Here is a 22,444-nt window from a genome sequence, read left to right on the forward strand (position 1 = left end):
TGACCTCATCTAAGTCTAATCATTCCTGAAGGCCCTACCTTCAAATGGGGTGCTTGGGCTTCAACATAGGAATTTTAGGGGACACATTCAGTTCATAACAGCTGCCACTACACAGGCACATGGGCTGCCCTGACCCAGAAGTCACTCCTGTTCACAATTCTCTAACCAAAACTAGCCATGTTGCCCCAACATAAAGGCAAGGGGAGCTGAGAAGTGTAAGGAACACATGCATGTTTGGTGAGCACTTTCAAATTGCCACAGAACCACAGGCTCGTGTGCTTATGTACACATCTACACAAATGCACACATATCCACATACGTGCATGCCTATGTGAGTGTACACACCTATGAATCATGCTGCAACACAAGGGCTAAACATGAAGCGACCTATATAGACACAGAGAGCCTGCAGAGCATCGTGTGTCCAAAAAGAAACGACATGTGTAAAATAATCTTCATGTTGGGAAATTAAAAGAGCTGCATTTCTTAAAGAAGATTTTTTTCCCCACCATTATTTAGCAAAGTATTATGCTTAGGACTGAAAAAAAAAATGATGTTTTGGGAAAAAACTTGAAGAGCAGCAGGCGAAAGCAAGGATGACACACAGATGATAATGTTCTCTCTGTTTCTGAGGATAATAGAGTTCTGGAGACAAGCCGTTCTTGGGTGGTTTACAGAGGGAGCAGCAAGACATAATCTTTGCAAGATTTAGCTTGAGCACCAGAGATGCTTGTTTTATTTCTTATGACTATTTTGCTTATATATAGAAACAGGAGAGGCAGGAAGAGGGGGCGGCCACACCTACCGCCTCACGGCTTTGTGCTGCGCCCTCCCTGTGGGTGTTGATGGCTGACACGGAGGTTAAAAGCAACTTCAGGGAGGTTACCCCATGACATTTTGACATTACAGAGATTGGAGGTGACACATCTTTGTGGGAATTAAAATATTTGGGCCAATTATAACAATAAACCTGCCTTAAAAGAAAAAAAAAGAGAAGGTTTTAAGCCTTCACTGTTGATTGATCTCTCCTTCCCCCTCTAGGGGCGGCCCCATAATGGGTGGCTGGGAGGCAAAGACATTCTTCCCCTCAGGCATCTCTGGCCCTGCTCAGGCGACAGGGAGATTCCCTGGGAGCTTCAGATTTCACTCCAACAATTCAATCCAGTTTGATCAACTTTCGTGGAGTGAACGATGGGGCCTGGCACCTCTCTGGCCCTCAGACACAATGCTCCCTTGGTTTCTACCTGCAATTTGGCAAAAGAGAGAACACCCGTGCTTTAATGACCGTAAGACAGAGGAAGGTGAGATATCTTGCGGAGGGCTGTGCGCGCGCAGGTGAGTGCGTAGGGGGAGGTGTATGGGGAGTGACTCGGGGACGTCGGCCCAGGCCTTGGAGCATGGGTAGACTTAGCCCTCTGACCTGGGAAGGGCACAGACGAATGCACAAGGAGCTGCTCGGAGCCCACAGGGTGCTGCTGATTCCTGAAGGGAGACCGTGCAAGGTAGGGAAGGAGGCTGGAGCCATGCCCCCGCGGCTCTGCGTGCCGAGCCAGTTGACTTCCCTTGACGGTCAGAAGCCCCCCTAACGTCAGCACCAGTTTAGGAAGCTGCATCTTGCAGTTGGGCCGTGGCTGACGGGACTGAGGAAGGATCAAGGGTGAGACGACAGTTTGGAGAGGTGGACGTGGCCTCAGGGATGGGGACTTGTCCCTGTGGGGTCCGCCCTCAACACCCAGGGACAGCAGCCACGGCAGCTTGCCTGAACCGGAAGGGAACCATGATCCTATCAGCAGCCTGCACTGCTGTTCACTGAGCATCTGCCTTGTGCCAGGAACCGTGCGAAGTGCTTTCCACGTGGAACTTGGAGCTGGGGATGCCGGATCGACAGCCCCGCTCACCCCTCTGGCAAGTTTCTTGACTTCTTTAGTCTCAATTTCCTTGTGTGTAAAGTGGAGTAAGTGATGGCATACATTGGTTGAGCACTTACCATATGTCAGGTAGTTGGTTTCTGAGCCTGTGCTGTTAGCCTCAAAGCTATCCTGCCTCATGCCACCCTGCTGAGATGTGATGAAGGTAGAATAAGTTAATGAGGGGAAAGAAATTAGTGCCTGGCACACAGGGATGACTCAGTGTAGATTACTGTAATGGACTGAATGTTTGTGTCCCCCTACAAATTTTGTGTTGAAGCCCTAATCCCCAGTGCAATGGTATTTGAAGATGGGGCCTTTGGGGGGTAGTTAGGGTTAGAAGTGGTCACAAGGGTGGGGCCCTTATGATGGGATTAGTGGTCTTCTAAGAAGAGACACCAGGCAGCTTGTTGGTGCTCTCTCCACACTTGCACAAAGAGGAGGTCCTGTGAGCACACAGCGAGAAGGTGGCTGCCTACACGCCAAGAGAAGAGGCATCAGAATGAAACTTACCTTGATCTCAGGCTTCCCGGCCTCCAGAACTGAGAGAAATAAGTTTCTGTTGCTTAAGCTACCCAATCTGTGGTATTTTGTGATGGCAGCCCAAGCAGACTAAGACAGTTATCTAACTTAATCCCCGAGTCCCCAGGTCAGTATCCTTAGACCCATTTCCTAGCTGAAAAACGGAGGCAAAGGGAGTTTAAGTAATGAGATTTGGGTGACACAACTACTCGAGCCCTGTTTCTAACCCAGGCTTGGAACCAGAGGCCCTTGGACCCCAACTATGGGCAATGACTTAATGTCACAAAAGACAGTGTGCCAATTTGCTTCCAAGAAAGCTCCCAATGCACTTCACCTCTGGGTGTTCGCACCTTGTGTAGCCCGCTCCACATTGAATCAGGGCTGGCCTGTGGGATGAGTAGACTATGGTAGAAGCAATGTTGGATGACTTCCAAGACTAGATCAAAAAGGCATTGTAGCTTCTGCTTTGGTCCTTGGATCACTTGCTCTGGAGGAAACCAGCTGCCATGCCAGGAGGAGACTCAAGCAGTCCTGCAGAGAGGCCCACAAGGCAGGAACAGAGGCCCCAGGCCAGCAGCCAGCTGTTTGGGGTGAGGGCCACAAGGCATGGGTGATCTTCCTCTGGAGTCCCTTCAGAGTCTCAGCCATGGGCCGTGACTGCTCTGGAATAAAGGACTGAGACAGGTGGGATTTTCTGCTTGAGATCTGGAGGGCAGGGCTGCAGATGCCGAGACATTTTAAAACATCTTACGAGAGAAATGAGAGCTGTGTTGCTCCTAAATTGTTCTAAGCAAAGGGACCTACTCCACCAGACAGCAAGGGCCCTGGGGGCAGGGACTGTGTGACTTTTCTCCCTTTCTCCCGTTTGTTCATTCCTTCATTCATTTAACAATAAACGTCGAGAGGGGCTGCAGTTTTAATTAGTGAGTCAGGAAGGGCTCGCTGAGCAGGACTCCAGGTAAAGGCCTCAAGGAGGCAAGGGCTGAGTCATGTGATTCCTGGGGAAGAATGTTCCAGGAAGAAGAGCAGTTGGTGCAGAGGCCCAGAGGTGGGAGCATCCAGGAGTTTTCAAGAGACAGAAGCCCGTGTGGCTGGAGCAATGTGACAAGCATGAGAGTAGGAGGGATGGAGGTCACAGGGCGAGGGGGGGGATGCAGCCCTTCCGCGTTCACTCTAAGTGAGCTGGGGAGCATGGCAGGGTCCTGAGCACCCTGCCTACATCTCCTTTCCACTCATGTCCCCTGTGGATGAGGACTGGGACTTTAGATTCTAAGTTTAGATCTGAAGTTCCAGTCCCCATCTGCTCACGCAGGACCTTCAGCCCTTCCCTCCCAAGGGGCCTCAGGTGGACTTACACACGAGGCCCCTGGCTAGGGTTGCAGGTGCGCGGGCACTCTCCACTCGGGTCCCAGACATGCACTCTCCGAGGAGCCTCTTGGAGGAGCCTCACCGTTGCTCTGCTGCTGGAGCCCCACGTGGGAGCACTGCTGTGGGTTCTGCTAATCCAGGTATCCTCAGGGAAGTGCAGGTTCTAGACAGGCGCAGGAAAGAGGCCATCTCCCCCTGCCTGTGACACCTGTGGCAACTCTGTGCACAAGCCACATTGCTTCGGGACCCAGGTAACTCTGCCTCTCCAGCAAGCAGCGTCCCTGGGCTTGGCTCTCACTATCTGAGCGCTCACACCCAGGAGCTGGGACCTTCCCCTGCTCAGTCTCATCATTCCTTTGCCCAATATGATCTCCATCCTTTTTTTGATACAAAAAGACCTGGATTCTGGCGTGGGTGGGTGGTAAGGAGTGCTGTCAACGCCAGCAATATCTGAGGGCCCGGGCCTGCTGGCCCAATGCCCTGAAATGCTCACACTTGCCCATTGGCACTACTGTCCTCTGAGATCCTGTCCACTCTTCTCCTCTTGTCACATTTCATGTCCCCATGACTGGTTTGCAGCTCCTGGGAAGTGGCTACTGGGTCCCAGTCTCCTCTGGAGACCCTTCTTGTTTCTTCAGCACCTATCAGAGGTTTTACCCGTGGTGGACCTCAATTTAATGTTTAATGCCTGAGTCACGTAATAGGTGCTTTGTCACTTCTGGATGTAGCCTGAGACAGATTTTGTCAGATAATCTTAGACATGTTCGGTGTTTTCTTTGTGTGCCTGTGATTGCACATTATGCGTCTTGTGTGTGTGCTGATGACGACAGAGCTCCATGTCCCTTTCCTAAGCAATTTTCAACCTGGCCTTTTATCCTTGAGGCTCTCCCATGGTCTCCTTGCCATGTCATCTTTATTCCTCAGGCCTCGTCTGAGATAAATCTTCAAACTAGCCCCCTCCCGATGCCCCGCCTCCTGGAGCCAGTCTATGACTCACAAAGTCCCATCCTTGAGAACAAACAGGCTGTCCCGACTCGCCTGCCTCTGCCCTCTGTGACCCAGTGTTCTCTCTCCAGTGACAACGAACCTTTATTGCAGCAGCGGGTCAGGGTTTGGTCCTGGATTGGCGACGTTATTAAAAACAAATTTAATAATGCTCCAAGCAGCGAATCTGCCTGTCCAGTAATGATAGTCATAAAGCTCAACAGGACCATTAGGGATCAGCTAATCTCTGGTTGTAGGCATGACCATGCCTACGTCATTCCAGAGAGAAGGAATTATCTTTTATTTGTTGTTATTTTTTAAAAACCTCCAGAAGAGCTCAGCCACTGCTCCGATGATAATCTACTCTGGTGATGATACAACGTTCCCCAGGCCAGGTGGAGCTGTGCGTGCATGTGTGTGCGACATGCGGTGATTTCTGCCCCCACCACTTGCCCTCTGCCCGCTTCTGCAGGCACTGAGGTGGTTGCACTGGAGGAGTGCAGGGAACAGAGAAGGTAGGAGCAGGGCCGCATGTGGAAAGGCTACACACTTTGGTGCCTGGATTCAAATCCGCCTGCCACTGACTTGCTCTGTGAGTGGAGGCAAGGCTGGTTAGTCTCCCTGAGCCCCAGTTCCCTCAACTGTGACTGGGGTATAATCACTCTGCGGTGTTGTGAGGCTTGGAGCTAATATACATAGAGTAGATACTCTATAGTAGATACTCCATAAATACCTGCTAGTCCTGGGGATACAGAAAAAAAATGATGCCAGGAGGGAAGCAAGGGAACTTTTGGACTTGAGAATCTCCTGAGAACAGAATGTGTGGTCTGTGTGGGCATACTTCATTCAGGGGTGACTCCTCCTGGGGAAATCCCGAGGCTGCCAGAGCTGGGAGAGGTGCCGGTCCCAGGGCCATTTGCATCCTGGATACCTCCAGCTGACTGGCCAGGGGATCCGGTCCCCAGGTTCTGGAGGGCATGGTGTTCTGGGGGGGGGGGGGGTGCGGATGCACGTTCCTTGACTTGATGAGAAGCAACCTGTCGCTGGGCTGTTGGTTTCCATGGTAGCGCAGGGAAGAACAGCCAAGCAACCAGGCAGTTATGCTTAAAAGAAGAGAAGGAGCATGATTTGGGAACCTAGTGACTGTCATAGCTCTGTGTAAGCAGGATGCAGAAACTCATTATGTAACAAATATTTATTAAGCATCTATCATGTGCCAGGCACATGGGATACATCAGTGAGCAAACAGACATGAGTAGCTCACATTGTGGCAAGTGGGGGTGGAGAGGCAGACAGTAAACAATGAACATAATAAATATATAAATTATACAGTATTATTTTGTGCATGTGTGATTTGCCTGGAGCTAACATCTCCTCTTTTTTTGCTTGAGGAAGATTCGCCCTGAGCTAACATCTGTGCCAATCTTCCTCTAATTTGTATATGGGACACTACCACAACATGGTTGATGAGTGGAGTAGGTCCGCACTGAGGATCTGAACACATGAACCCAGGGCTGCTGAAGTGGAATGCGTGGAACTTCAACCACTCAGCCATGGGGCCGGCCCCTAAATTATACAGTATTGTAAGAGATGAGCCATAGTATGGAGAGAAAGAGGTAATGGGGACTGACAGTGCTGGGTGGAAGTGGGGTGGCTTGCAATATTAATAAGGTGGGTAGAGTAGGCCTCCTTGAGAAGGTGACATTTGAACAAAGATTTAGAGAAGTTTCAGAAATTAGCCTGGCAGAGAGAATAGCATGTGCAAAGGTCCTGAGTCAGAGTGTGCCTGGTGTGTCCAAAGAACAAGGAGGAGGCAGTGAGGCTGGAGAGGAGTGAGAGGATGTAGGAGGTGCCCTTCAGGGCAGAAAGGTCGTGGAGATCAGATCACTTCAGGTGGTTTGAGTTAGGCTTTTCTACTGAATGACCAGTTGGAAGGCTTTCGTGGTAATCCAGTGAAAGATGATGGTGGTGGCAGTGGAGGTGAAGACAAGTCCAGGGCAATTCCTGTTCCACAAAGAGTTGTATCTGAATACCAAAAATCGGATGAGCATGCAGATGATTGTAACTTGAAGTGGAATAACATAAGAATTGCACTCCCCCCACCCCCCCCCAAAATGTAGAAGGGATTCTAATGTGGCAAGGAGCATATCTGCTGACAAAATAATAAAAATCTTCAAGTGTTAGAGATGGCTTTGAAGGGCAGATAGATTCCAACCACGAGCAGGGTTGGCAGGGGGATGAGGGCGGGAGATGCAGCCTGGGCAAGCGTGAAGTAGGGAAGGTAGAGACAGAATCGAGTGTTTCTCTACCCATCCTTCCCCCCGCCTCAGCCCACAGTGTGCATGGGAATCTGAGGGAGCAGAGACAATGGAGCAAACTAGTGGGGAAGCCGGCAGTGTTCCAGGCGGGAGACAAGGAGGACCTAAGACAAGCCTAGCAGTAGCCAGGGGTCTGGGAAGAAGGGGAAGTGTGATTGGGATGCTGGGGAGAGGGGTACATGTGATGGTGGAGTGACTGGCTGTCAGGCAACGGAGGAGTCAGAGATGGCTCTGAGGCCCAACCTGGGCCTAGGGAGGATAGTGGCACCATTAAAAGAAGTAGTTTTCTGGCAGGGGTGGAGAAAAGAGGAAAGAAGGAAAGAAAGGACTTTGCCTTTGGACATACTGAGAGTGAGAGGTCTGAGGAGCAGTGGTCGAGCAGGGGTTGCAAATGCTGGTCAAGGCACGGTGGCCATGCTCAGCTTTCTGTTGATTGGCACTGATTTATTTGTTGAGGGGCTCACAGAATCAATGGGAAGACTGTAGGTTTGGCTTGGAAAAGAGGCGCAAACCAAGTGAAACCAAATGGCTGGACCTGTGGCCAAGGTCAGGCTTCTGGCATGTGTTGGGTAGCGTCACTGGCACTGTTATGACTGGATGTTGGATGCCGCCACTGCTGGTGGCAAAAGAATAAATTTTAAATTGCCCAGTGCTCCAGACTCAATGTTCTGGGTGGGAGCTTCAGCTTCCAAGGGTTGGGGACAGGAAGTCTTGCCTTTTCAGCCTTCATAGTGGAAGTGTGGGTGGGGTTCTGCTTGAAGCAAGGTTCATACCATGGAGGGTCCCCAAACATAGCACAGGGGGTCTCATGCTGGGAGTCAAAGGACACAGAATTCCCTGTGTAAGTTTGCTAGGTCTGCAGTAAAAAACTATTACAAACCAGGGGGCATAAACCCAGAAATTTATTGTCTCACTGTTCTGGAGTCTAAAAGTCCAAGATCAAGGTGTGGGCAGAGTTGGCTCCTTCTGAGGGGCTGCGAGGGAGGGTCTGCTCCAGGGCTCCCTCCTGGCTCCCGGCGCCTCAGGCGCTCCTTGGCTCCTACATGGCCGCCCTCTCCCTGTGTCTTCACATCGTCCTCTCTCTGTGTGGTGTCTCTTTGCATCCAAATTTCCCGTTTTTATAAGGACACCAGTCATATTGGATCAGGGCCCACCCTATTGACCTTATTTTTAACTTGATTACCTCTAATAAAGACCCTATTTCCATATGAAGTCACATTCTGAGGCAGTGGGGGCTGGACTTCAATGTACCTTTTTAAGGGGACACACTTCAGCCCATAACCGTCTCCTCCGGTAGCAAGTTGGTTTGGCTTTTTAAAAACTTTGCTTCATTTGTCTTCCTCTCAAGAACAGGATGGTTTTCATCCTGATGGTTTTAGAAAGATATTTATGTAATTGTCAATTTTTAAATTATGGAAATTAAATAAATCTGCTTTGCTGTTTCAATCATTCATAAAAATCAGTTAACAAGCTTCAGTTTGCCCTCAGCAATTTCTGTTGATAGACTGTAGACCCAGCGCTCTGCTTGCGGAGCGTCCCTGGCCATGGGATAAATGTTTTTTCCATTATTAACTTTATTGTTGTGGTGCAAAAATCAGTCAGGAAAGTGAGGCTGTGCTCATTGCTTTTGGACGGAGAAAACATGCTCAGCTAACGAGCTGTGTGAAGGGGCCAAATACCAATTTGCAGCAAAGACCTGTCAGCCCTGGCCCACCTCAGAATGGCTGGTTCAGCAGTCAGACCTCTTCCCCAGACACGTTTGACATCCCTGTGGTTTTAAGACAGGACATGACGTCACATGTGTGTTGTTACGCCTGATGTCTGGGGCACCTCTGCTCGCGTCCGTTTGGACGAGCTTCTCCCATCTTGTCACCTCAGGCCTTTGCTGTCGACTCCGTTCTCTCTGCACATTATTCTGAAGAAGAATGTGAAGTCTTTGTGCCAGGCCACAGAGCCCCCTCTGTCCACGGTCCTTTTACGTTTGTGTCACCCACCTTTTCTCCTACATCTTCTCTCTGAGGCCCAGTGGGCAGAAATAATGAACTCTGCTTTATAAATGGAAGACAGGGTCAGCAGAGGAGGACAAGTGCCCGGCAATTTGTGTCCCTCTAAACAGAACTAGGGAAAGGAGATTTGGGGATTAACCCAGCAGACCCCCCAAATAAACCTGCACACAACAAAAGGAAGGAAGTAGAAACATGGAAGAAAGAAATCATACTTTTCAGTGTTCTTTGGAGGGTTTTTCTATCCAGATGTCCATCGAAGCCCCTGGCCTGTGCCGAGGGAAACAGTGCTGTGCAAACAGGAAACACCAGGAATCTATTTTTATTTGGTGTTGTCTTTACTTTCCCTAGCTTCAGTGGAAAATAAGTCTGGCTTCCACAGAACTCCTTAGTGAACAACAAGTAGAAGAGGAGGCGGTGCCAAGGCCGTCGTTCCTCAGCTGTTTGGACCCGGTTCTTCCCTGCAGAGACCTAGGGAGGCTGGGCCTCGCCTGGGCAGGGCAGGCGGTTTGCCTTAGAGAAGGCCTGCGTGACGGCGAGTGAGGAGATGCCTGTGCCCTGGGACAGATTTCTGTGCTCCTCCGCAGAAGGCTGCTTTCCCATCAGCAGCTGAGAAAGAGGATGTCCGTGTTCACACCCAGGACTTCAGTCTCCCGCCTGACAGCAGGAGACCTCCACACCTAAGGGAGAAGGTGGCCATGGCAGACAGGGTCCATAGGGATGCCCAAACCATTCCTGAAGGCAGCGCAAACTTGGCACTAGGAATTCCCAGCTTGGCCTAGGGGGGCAGTGAGAGCCGGGGCAGTGGCAGTGGGGATGTGGGGGTGAGGGGGTGGTTGTGCATCGCTTGGTTTGCTCTAAGGCCCACCTGCTCAGATCTGCATTCCCTGGTGAATGGTGAGTCGAGGAAAGAAGTGTTTAAATGGCCCTTTTTCTGTTGAGTGCTCTGGAGTTTCTTCTGTCTGTGCGACTGGGGGTCGCTGACCTTTCTCTCTGCATTGGAAAGTGTTCACATTAAGTCTCCTGTCCCCCTCAGCACTCCCTTCTTCCTCCCCTCTCTCACTCAGCAGATGTCTCGGCGGTCCTTAAATTACCACATATCAGGATTACACCTTTACAAAAGAACGAGGTTACGATGTTCATTAATATTAAGCCTAGGCTCTACCAGGGACTTCTGGTCATTTTCTTGGGTCCACCTTCTTCTGTTTCCTTTCTAAAGACTGTCCACTGTCGGTTATGGACTCTATTGAACAGTTCTGCACTATAAATTTGAATTCTCAAAAGAACAGCCTCGTGTTTTTCATGAAGCATTTCTCAAATGGGCTCATCCTTTCCCTTCATGTCCTAGTGGCCCCATTTAACTAATATCTTTTGGAAACCCAATGAACCCCAGGAGAAACCAGGCTCTTCTGGTGGCCAGAAACAGATAGTCTCCCCAGCCAGCTGGAGAAGGGCTTGGCTGTCACTGTAGGCATGCCCGTGAGCCGGGGAGGTGGGCTCCACACCTGGGCATCTGAGTCACAGCAGCTGTCCTGGTCGGTCCCTCTCCGAGCGTCTGCTTCTCTTGCAGGATCTGCTTACTTCCCGTTCCTCTGCCAACAGATTTGGCTCTTAGCTCTTTTTCTGTCATGATTCCGTTTTCTCTGTAACTTCAGTTTACTTACTAATACTTGCTTGTGGCCCGTAGCTGTCCCCTTGTACATTCACAGCTCTCTAGGAAGCCATCCAGTTTCAGCCCCCACTCCTAACTCCTTGACTCTCTCCACGTTTCCCAATTCACGTTCTGGAGAGTGTGGCTCTGGTTGGCCTAGTGCATCCTTCTCTGGGCATAGATTTCCTGCCTGAGGCCATCTCAGTGGTCACTGTCCAGCCTATGACCTTGCTACACTTGGTCACTTCTGGTAGGATGTGATATGCCACAAACATTGAATTCAATCATTATTGCTTGAATGTTTATTATGCCATCTAATATTGACAGTGAATGACTAGAAAAGATAAAGGGGAAATGTCATTAAATTCTGATAGGTGAGTTTTTGATTATGTCCTTAGGTCCACCCTGTACCCCCAGCAATTAAGTTAATGCCATCATTTACCTCCCAAATCAAACCCAAACTCTTGAGTCTGTATCAGAGCTGGTCACTCAAGGCCTTCTAACCTGCCTTTCTTGTCCTATCATCCTTTCATATTACACCACATTACAGACATTTCCCAAGCTTACTCTGAGTGATTCAGCTTCTATTTTGCTCATGGGCTTCCTCCTATGTCCAGATTCCTTCAAAGACCAACTCAATACCTGTATTCATTTTCTAGGGCTGCCACAACAAATTACCACAAACTTGGTGGCTTAAGACAACAGAAATTTGTTCTCTCACAGTTCTGGAGGCCAGAAGCCTGAAAGCAAGGTGTCAGCAGGGCTGTGCTTCCTCCAAAGGCTGCAGGGCAGAACCTTTCCTTGCCTCTTCCAGTTTCGAGATGCTCCATGCTTTCCTTAGCTTGTGGCTTCATGACTCTGATCTCAGTCTTTGTCTTCATGTGGTCTTCTCCTCTGTGTGTTCATGTCTTTTCCTCTTCTGTCTCTTACAAGGACAATTGTCATTGCATTTAGGAGTCACCCAGGTAGTCCAGGATGCTATCATCTCAAGATCCTTAATTACATCTGCAAAGACCCTTTTTGCAAATAAGTTCACATTCATGGGTTCCAGGGCTTAGTAGGTGGACCTATCTTTTGGGGAGCCATCATTCAGTCTGCTACAATCCCCAATTCCTTTGAAGACTATCCCCTAGCCAAAAGTGACATCTCTCCCCTCTGGGCTCCCATGCCCTTTATTCAAGTCTCCTAAGGCACTTTTGAAGTTCTATTGTGCAGTGTAGATATTTTCATACGACTGGGAAAAATGTGGGTTGCAGAGTTATATGCTCTGGGTTCAAATCCCAGATCTGCCACTTGCCAGCTGAATGGCACTGGTCAAGTCACTTAACACCTCTTGCTATTGCCAGGACACAGTGAGGTACCTAGAGCACAAAATTTAAGGAAGCACTCACTTTCAGGGCCCTGCAAGTGTAGGGTCAGCCCTTCCATCACCCCAAGAGTGGGATTTCCATGAGCTTCCTTACATTTTGTGCCCTAGACGCCCCTCTTCCTTACCCTAGTCCCCGCCCTACCTCTTGCCCTGGCTTTTAATCTGTAAGGTAGGGCTAATGAGCTCCCTGGTAGAGAAACTGTGAGGATGAAATGAGTAGCCTCAGTGAAAGCCTTAGCACAGTGCCTGGCATGTGGGAAGGGCTCAATCAATGAAATTTGTTGTTTCTCTGACCAGACAGTAAGTTCCTGAAGAGCTGGTCTTCATGTCTAATTTGTTATTATATTCCTAATAACTTTAAACACACTACATTGAAAATAGCATGTGATCAATTACGTTTGAGTGAATTAATGAATATTTGCTAAGTTTGAGGCATGCGGTAATTGGCTTAGTAGTCTATAATGAGGCAAACAACTCAAACTTTGAGTCCCTGGATCAAGAGTTCTTGAGTGGATTCATTTCCTTGTTCGTGTTTAGAAGGTTTAGGTGAGGTGCTTCGGATGGAAGGAGTAGAGCCCAAGCCTCAGAAAATTGCTGAGGTTGGTTTTCAAATTAGAACCATGAAGGAAAAGGCTCCAAAAGCAGGATGCGTGCGCACTGGAAGGATTAGCTCGTGTCTGGATAGCAGCAGCTCAAATGTGCAAAGTGGCTTTGGTCCATGCATGCTGGTCCCATCAGGGACGGATGGGCTCCTTCTCAGTTACACACTTGCCAGCTCCCTGGGAAGGAGATTCCTTCCTGGAACACAGAGACTATCTTGCATCTTGCCTGGAACTCTGTGAAACTCTTGGCCGCATCTGGCCCAGCTGGGTTCACCCTGAAACACCACATTTATTTGATATTGGGATTGATATTTCTCTTTTACATTGTGGTTGGGAATCATAACTGTCAATAAGGACTGACACTGAAGGAGGAGTTTCCTCTCTTTCTAGTAAAAAAAAAGGTATTTCTTTGGATGGGCCGCAGCTCCTGTAACTGATTTGCTCTCCTGGCACAGGACAGCATGTTGTGTGGTACCCTGAGGCTGGTGAGAAAGGGGACAGACTCAAGAATTCCTGGGTGGGAAGGCTCTTCCCTGCATTTACCACAATTGCTAAAACACTATGTTTAATAGCCCAAGACTGGTCTATATTTGCAGGGAAACCATGTATGTGTGGAATTTTATTTTTTTACTTCAAGATGGCCATAATAAGAGCCAGACTGTTGATGAGTCTAACGATTAGAAGCAGCTTTTAAATTCTCCACACAATCATATTGGGTTCAATTCTGAAACCTAGTTCTAAAAGTTCAAAATGTGTGGTGTTTATCTAGCAACCTCACCAGGGCACTCATATTCACTGGTGCCAGACACGTGCATTAGGTTTGCAGATGCCCAATTTGAAGATTGCTTCTATAACCAGCCACAGAATTTAAGTAGAGCAGTCTGGAAGGGTGTTGAGAAAGTTCATTTTAGTAACTGCTACATTTCTGTCCATAATATCACTATTAAATTGGCAGCATGAAGCAGCCTTCGATGTGGCCGAGCATACACAGCCACCCTTCCTGGATGAGCCATGTGCTTGGAAACAAGGAGCATAAAGAGAGTTCTTGGCTTCAGGAATTTGGCTCAATGTTTCTATCCATTTGAGTCATGTCCACCATTGCACCTGCTTCTTTTGGAGCCAAACTTGCACATTATCACCATTACTCTTCAATAGCACTAAAATTGCACTAATCTATGAAATCTGTCTTTTCCCTTTCTCTGCCACAAAATAGAATCTCCAGGAGCTTACGGGTGTGGAATGAGGGGTTGAAAAGTACATTGAGTCAATATTTGAGAAATTTTTTATTGTATTTTTTTCCAAGTGATTCTGGTAATGAAAGTATTATCATTATAGGGCAAGCAAACATTTAAACTGAAAACAACCAGATAGTAAAGACTTCTGCTTTAATCTACTACATGAGAAGTAATGACTACTCATTTCTGAAGCTATTATCAACTTGGAGTGTGGGATTGGAGAGGCTCTTCCAATATAGTCAGTGGTACTCAAAAAAGAATCACTGCCTCCAAGAGAGAGAAACTTAGGCACCAATAATGAACTCTTTGCTTCCATTTGTATCTTATGTAAGCAACAAGATCCTAATGGAAATATCAAAATATGGTTCCACACTCCCATAGTAACTAGTTTGTCATGAACTATGAAGTGTCACTTTTTAAACTCTTGAATGCCCAAGGAACAAGAAAGAAGCTGAGTAGCAAGGGCAGAGGAGTCTAGACCAAGGGTTGGCAAACTACAACCCATGGATTGACCACCTGTTTTCATAAATAAAGTTTTGCTGGCACACAGACATGCTCATACATTTACATATTGTCTATGGTTGCTTTCATGCTACAATGGCAGAGTTGAGTAGCTGCGACAGACTATGTATGGCCAACAAACCCCAAAATACTTACTCTCTGTGTCTTTACAGGAAAAATTTGCAGACCCCTAGTCTAGACAAACAGTCAGATGAGCCACATGTTGGCTAAAGGTACCCAACTCACAATGCCAAGAGAAGGAATGGGTTGGCTTTGGTTGTTGCCCTGCACTGTGTAATTTAAACAATCTTTACAAGCCAGTACAACTAAAACTCCTATTCACCTTACTTTGGAGCAGCAATATGGAAAGTAAAATTAAGTCTGAATATATTTTATTTGTTATCTGGACTTCGAAAGTATCGCTGGATTGCTTAAATGTGCATAATCAATGTCATTTCTCAAAACTTTTAAAAGACGCAAATGTTGGCGACCACTAAAGTGCTGGCACTATGCTTATGTCTGTGCAAAATTCTACAATACTCAAAACCACGTGCTGTAGCTATAAATGTAGTCCTACTTCAAGTAAAACTCTTCTGTCTAATTATTTTCCAAATCTTTGAAACTAGTTTTAAGAGTCACCAGAAATCTGTAGTTTAAGACATCAGACACATTTCTTAGCTGAGCCTTCCAGTGCCAACATGTTGGACCAATTCAGTAAAACATGCTGTAAATTATATGACTGTTTTATTTGAATTAATGGGACACTTTCCACAATGGCAAGAATTGTTACCAGGAGTTTAAAAGCCAGACATGGGCTCCAGGTTATTATTCAAAGACTGGTGATGAATTCGAATCTCACCTTATGGCCAGGTTTGGTTGGTCCGGTTAGGAGTGCAGGTTATGACAGAGAACAGAATAAAAAGACCCAAAGCAGTTAGGATGACAGTGTCAACAGCTCTGAGTTAAACAACCACACAAATGCAAGACAACTGGCTGAAACATTATTGGGCTGACATGCTGGGAGTGATCTGAAAGTTCTGAAATGTCATTAAGGATAGGGCTTATTATTTGATGTTGGTTACAATGAAGGCTAGCTCTTTTCTTCTCATTTAAATATTAAGTAGATCATAAGTAACAGATAAGATTATGGACTCTGCCTGTATCTTAGTAGATTTGTGACTAATGGCAGCAGAAAAGCCATTCAGGGTACAGGAGCACTGGGCTTCCTCCCTAGACTCAAGTTGGACCACCTGGCTGTGTTCTGCATCTACAGATTTAAATGCCTGAAATCCAGTTCTTTAATCATAATGGTCCTTTTACCTAGAAGAATGTACAAATCTTGAAATAATGACTTGAAGAAGAAATGGTGTGTTACTGAAAACATCACTAAGAATTCAAATATGATTCTTGACATGTGCTGAGAATTAAAACATATAAACCCATGTGATAAATTATAACATCTAAACAAATAAAAGCATAGGATATGAGGTTTTTCTTCACTTTCAATTAAAGCATAATGGATCATACAGCTAAAGAAGACATTATCATTCGATATTTTTATTAAAAGAAATTGGTCCTCATTCTTAAGTTTTTCCTTTCTTAAGCTTAAAAAGTCCACCAGCCAAGGTTTTTTAGTTTTGGTATACTCTATCAAGGAAGGCCATTCTTTAAAATTCTAATATTTTCAAAGGATGGTTCAAATAGGGCTAGTTTTCTGAAGAGATGATTCACCATTCTAATTTAGGAAAAATGAATGCTCTCAAACCTTTGGTTCAGGAGTGAGGTTGTGGGGCTAAAGTGTTTCTTTTTAAAGCAAAGCAACTGATACTACAAGCTGTGTGGGAAAAGCAGCCTACGTGTTCTCTAGCCAAATCGTGAACGCACATTTTTGTGTGACATTCCTGCCTGGGGAGCCAGGCTCTAATTAAGATCTAGCCAGTTACATGATCACCAGGGAGATGTCTGGGGTGTGGGGAACACTTCAAATTATATTCCATGAAAACATTAGACTGTCAAAGCTTAGGAAGGCCCTGATTGTCCATAGAAATGGAGGTGGGGTAAATGACTGAAACTAACGCGAGCACATGTCAGCATAAAATAGCTGCTGACACAAATTGAACATGTGCAATTTTTTAAAAAGGTGGTATCGAATAACAGGCCAACAGCCATCCCCCTCGGCATTTTAGACCTCTTTCTTCTCTCCACTTTGGCTCTTTGTTGAGTCACTTCCATCAGGCAAAGTTCCATAGGATAAGCCATTTGAATCTGGTTGTATTTTGTCCAACATTTGTTTCCCTGTGGAGATAATAATCATAAAAAATCTTTTGAGCTCTTATAGAAGAATAAGTCTTAATAATTTCCCTTCAATCTAGGCCACATTTTAGTACCTTTTTTTATACTATGTGGTCACCCTCTAAACAGCAGAGATAAACCTCAAGGAAGAAAAGGCCCATCGAACTCCACATCCCTTGATATGTGGTCATGTGCTGTCCACCTGAGAGAGCCATCTCCCCATCCCACAGGGTCTACTTTGCTGGGCACAGAAATCAGGTTGAATCAGTCAGGAGGTTAACATGAAGCCTTCGCTCATCTCTGAACCTTTCTCCGCAGTGTTCTGTCTCCTTTTCTGTGTTTAGTCTAACACATATAACAACCTAGAAAAACAATGGCTTTCATAGTGGCTTTGAAAGCTGTTACCGATCCAATGTATGGCACTTTGTGAAATGAAAAATAGAATTAAAAACAAGCAAACTTTCTTTCCTACTAAAGAACCTCTAACCATACAAGTCATTTATAACGCACACTTTTTTCATGAACGCCACTTCTTGCATTGAACACTCTTAGTTGAAGATGTCTCAAATGGGAACGAGAACACAGAAATATTTTCTCAGTCATAGGGTTGAGGCTTTAATGGCTTTTGCTTCAAAGGCTTGGTTCAAAAACCATGGTGGAGGAAGCTGTGAGAACATCACTATTCTTGTCTAGAAAACTATAGGTCACCCCAAATCCCCAGCAAAGCTGGAGATTGTTGGGCATGGGTGGGCAGCGGAGGAGGTGAGGACACAGTAGACTGCTTTCTTTGTTCTGGACATTGCTTCTCTTGTCTACGTGACTAAAGCGAGTTATTTCTCAGTGAGAGTGGGGAATTGGAGAGATGATGTATGTTAAACTGATCAGGACGAATGAGATGGGGGGAGGGGAAGAAGCCATTCATGTTCAGGTGACCATGAAGAATGTCACTCTTGGCCCCACAGTGCACAGGCCACCTCAGTCTTCCCCAGGAAGGATGTTCCTTGGCAGCCTACCCTTCTGTCCTTACATGTTCCCTCAAGTGCTCTCCAAGTGGCAGGGGGTCTGCTGCTGGTAGCCATTCCCTGCTTCTTTCTCTGCCTTTTTTCCATTTAAAGAAACTTGAAAAGGAAATTTGCAACATCACTCAAATCAAGAAAACAGGGTCAGTTCTTTTATATCCCCAGAGTTTTGTGCAAAACTGTCATTCAAATAAATGATTATTAACATTTACAGTTAAAACATCACCTCTGCTTTCATCATTAAATGCACATTTTTTGAGGGTAAGAATTATATTTTATATTAACACCCCAAATAATTTATTAGGATAAAATTTTCTATTATAAATTAAAGAATATACAATTTTACCAGGAATATTTCCAAAATCAATGTAAGACTGTGGCAGATGTTCTTTTTCTCGATTTCTGGTGACCAAAAACACACCAAGGAATGACAGAAAACACCTGTAAGAAAAATATTAATTAAAGAACGCAAGAACACTGAAAAAACTCATGGTATTAAATAACTGGGCTCCATATTCTACATGATGACATAAATTCCATTGGTTTTCTTCTTCCTGTTTCTCATGGTAAGCTGCCTAGAACTTGTCTTAATTGCTGCAGCCAATAATATTTGTCCCCAGAACCAAGACCTGGGCAGCTTCCAATAAATCTCTGCCCCAGGTTTTTAGCATCTGGAGGCTAATTCAGGCTCTAAACCCTTTGGGTATACACTAGGTCTCATTTTCTATCCATGCATGCCCAGACCCATTACTGGCACGCAACACAAGCAAAAAAATAATTTATTCTTAATTTTCTAAGAAATTTAGTTGTCCTTGGCCATAAGAATAGTCATAGTTTCCAGACCCCAGAAAGTTAGCTTTGCCCAAATACATTATGAAATTGAATTTTCAAGATAGATAGTTTTCTATGCTGAAACCAGTGTGGGCTCAAGTTTGCATAACAGTGGTCATGCACAATACAAGATGAAGAAGCAGCAAAGCATGAACGGAGTGCCAGTTGGAACCAATGGAAAATCCTATACACTGGCAATACTCTGTCAAAGTTCTGCTCTCTGTTTGCAAGAATGTCGGCAAGTATACTCACCAAATCTCCAGGAAGGGTTAAATCTGGGCACAAGACACAAGAAAGGGATGCTACCAAGCTGATATTATTAGGTCCAAAGCCGGGGATCAGCATTGGCCTTTATTCTAGATGATCCCAGAAGCATCCATGCTTCCCTGATTGAGATATAACTAGGGGTTTCCAAGGGCGAGGTACATCTCATAAAGTCCAAAAAGGTCAGGGAGCAGCTACCAGGGCCAGTGGATTCATCTTGACTGCCCGGAACTGAGAACTCCCCAATGTTTCAGAACCCTCAGAGAAATACCTAAATCACAAAGTCAGAGGCACAGCCCTGTGTGGGGCGTTAAGTTGAAAAATATGTTTCTTTTAGGAGCTCAGGAAACTCATGTTTCTTATATTATTTTCCAATTTTCTACGCCTCACGTACAATGCCAAAAAACCTACAAAAAAGTAACAGGATTTCACATCCCCTACCTCTGAGACAGTTACTCACCCAAAAAGATATATAAATATAGTGAGAAAAGCTGCCCCAAGGAATTCCTGGTAAAATATGATACCTATAACAGGAATAGAAGACAAAATGAAGTTCAGGGTAAGATATTTACAATAGCTACACATTGCTTTTCAAATTATGTTAATATATTATTTTTTCTAAGTTATTAGAAAGGCACATTCAGTAATTTAAAGATATTTGCATGCCATACTTATATTTTCAATGATTCCAAAAAGAACATAGATTTGTAGACTTTACATAATGTATCATTAATATAAAACCAACAAAATTGGCATAACTTTTGCAAATAGAAATTTCTTATCCAGTCCAGGATTTGTCCCACTGGAACACGCAAGAAAACAAAACTCTAGCCATATTTCCCACCTACAGTTTTAGGCCAGGGGTCACCAAGCCTGGCCTAAGAGTCTGGATGGATTCCGGGGCCTTTGACATAGCGTGTGAACTTCAGGTCAGCTACTGCCTGTGCTGTCGCTCTTGCAAATGCCCTGTGGTCTGCTGGTCCGGCCACATGCTCACTCAGGCACTGGGGGACACTGTAGCAACTGATGTGCTATCCCAGCTCCACTTCTCACTGCCAACCCCCTCTCCCATCCCCTTCTTCTGGTCTTCCTTTTTGGGTGAAGGAAAACATGGATGTGACACTCTGATGAGCTTTTCTTCTCTCCTTGTTGTTCTCCTCTTCTTGGTCTCAATAATTTCTTCTTGGTCTAAGGTCCCAAAGCCTTCATAGAGTTTTTATTAAACAAGATATCTTTAAATTATATATTACCTGGAATTAAATTTTTGTGTGTGTGATGTTAGCCTTGCTAGTCAGTCGACAAATATTTATTAAGAGTCCTGTGCAGCCCCTGTTCTAGGTGCTACAGATACCATGATGAACAAGACAGAGGCCTGTACTCAAGGAGCTTTCTCAGTCTGAAGTCCGTCTCCTCACCTAGAGAACAAGCTTCTTTCAGGAAGAAACCATGTCCAGTTCTAACGAATATTTGTCAAATGAACAAACATTTCTGAAGCATTTTTCCATGTTATTACACACTTCCTTGTAAACATTTTAATGTTTTCATGTTATTCTAAGCTGATGCACTATGACAGTCATTTCTCTTAGGGCATTTTAATTTGTTCTGAAGTTTTTTTGCTTTCGTAAAGTAGAAATAAACTTCTTTGTACATATTTTTCCAAGTATCTTAGGATTTTTTGTTATTGTCACTTGAAGTAGAATTTCTGGTTTAAACATTTTCTTTTTTAGAATTGTAGTAAAATACACATAACATAAAATTTACTATCCTAACCATTTTTAAGTTTAAAGGTCAGTCGTGTTAAGTATATTCACATTATTGTGCAACCAACCTCCAGAACATTTTCATCTTGCAAAACTGAAACTCTATACCCATTAAATGACTCCCCATTTCTTCTTCCCCTTAACCCCTAGTAACCACCATTCTGCTTTCTATTTCTGTAAGTTTGAGTACTCCAGATACCTCCTATAAGTAGAATCATACAGTACTTGTCTTTTTTGTGAGGGGCTTATTTCACTTAGCATAATGTCCTCAAGGTTCATCTACATTATAGTATGTGTCAGAATTTCCTTCCTTTTTAAGGCTGAATAATATTTCATTGTATGTATATACCACATTCTCTTTATCCATTCATATGTTAATGGACACTGGGTTGCTTCCACCTTTTGGCTATTGTGAATAATGCTGCTATGAACCTAGGTGTACAAATATATGTTCAAGTTCTGCTTTCAATTCTTTTGGACATCTACACAGAAGTGGAATTGCTGGATCATATGTTAATTCTACATTTAATTTTTTTGAGGAACTGCCATAATGTTTTCCATAGTGGCTACCTCATTTTACATTCCCATCAACAGTGCACAAGGGTTCCAATTTTTCCACATCCTTGTCAACACTTATCTACTATTTTTTGCTAGGGGCCATCCTAATGGGTGTAAGGTGCTATCTCCTTGTTTTGATTTGCATTTCCCTAATGAATGGTGATGTTGAGCATTTTTTCATGTGCTTATCGGTCATTTGTACCTATTCTTTAGAGAAATGTCTATTCAGGTCCTTTGCCTATTTTTAAATTGGGTTATTTTTTTGTTGTTGCTGAGTTGTAGAATCAAAGATTAAAAACATTTTTAAGGCTTTTGATAAAAACTATGAAACTCAGTTCCAGGAGGGTGGTACCATGCTACCCAGTTCCATGAGAGTGCCCGTGATACTGCAGCCTTGTCGGCACTGCTTATTGCAATAAAAAGAACAAGACAAAAACTTTCCTAATTTAGTAGGCAAAATATGGTGTTTGATTTTAATTTTAAGCTATACTTTTTGATGAAGGTAAAGAGGAGAGATTAGTCAAGAAGCTTCACCTCCCTTCCACACTGCAGTAACATCAGATGAACTGATAGTACTCCCGGAAAGCTTCAGCCTCCCACATTCATCCATTACTCAGCCCTAGCCCTACTGGTCCTCCTATAAAACTTTCTTTTCTGGGGAACTACATTTTTACACATCTTCAGCATGTTAATATTAACTATTAGGCTGTATGTCATGCCTAGAACTCCTTTTGGCTTTGTTCTTTTCCTTTTCCAATAATTCTAGGGCACACAGATGTACAGTCTTTTCTTACTTTCTTTTGTCAACAAGCATAAAATGCTAAAAAAAAATTCGACGTCTTGGGATATAATCTTTTTCTTTAAAAGTAAGGCTCAACTTTGGGAAACAGAAAATGAATTGATTACTTTTAAAAACTGCCACTGGCAGTCACATTGTTTGCCATGAAATTAAAAAGATGTGCCAATTAGGAAACAGATAATCCCTAATTACCTGAAAAATACATAAACTTTGCGCTGGGAAATGAACTCCCAATATGAGAAAGTAGCAAATACATCCAATAAACCAGTGAACTAGGGCATGCCAGTACTAAACTTAGGAGTGATATATCTGAATCTAGTGTTTTCGTTTGGACCAAGTTTCAAATTTATGCTTTTTTTAAAAAAACATTATTGTATCTGATGTAGTAGAAATAAAAATAAAAGAACTGCAACAGCAGAAAAATAGAGGTCAGAACAGCAAAAGTAATAGTTTCTGTTCTC

The 22,444-nt window shown here is 44.8% G+C and overlaps 1 protein-coding gene across 2 annotated transcripts in view; it reads right to left on the bottom strand.

Moving 5' to 3' along the window:
• Positions 1–13,988: 13,988 nt before the first annotated feature.
• NIPAL2 (NIPA like domain containing 2) overlaps positions 13,989–22,444 on the bottom strand; it is a 71,340-nt gene continuing 62,884 nt past the window's right edge. For both annotated transcript variants that reach the window (XM_023648753.2, XM_070222384.1), the window contains 3 exons: positions 19,327–19,390; positions 18,118–18,212; positions 13,989–16,755 (listed from right to left, as the gene is read on the bottom strand). In XM_023648753.2, coding sequence (XP_023504521.2) covers positions 16,643–16,755; positions 18,118–18,212; positions 19,327–19,390 — 272 coding nt within the window. In that variant the 3' untranslated portion in view covers positions 13,989–16,642. The remainder of the gene's footprint in view (positions 16,756–18,117; positions 18,213–19,326; positions 19,391–22,444) is intronic.

The sequence above is a fragment of the Equus caballus genome, chromosome 9 (genome assembly GCF_041296265.1).
Source record: "Equus caballus isolate H_3958 breed thoroughbred chromosome 9, TB-T2T, whole genome shotgun sequence".
In the NCBI taxonomy this organism is placed as follows: Eukaryota; Metazoa; Chordata; class Mammalia; order Perissodactyla; family Equidae; genus Equus; species Equus caballus.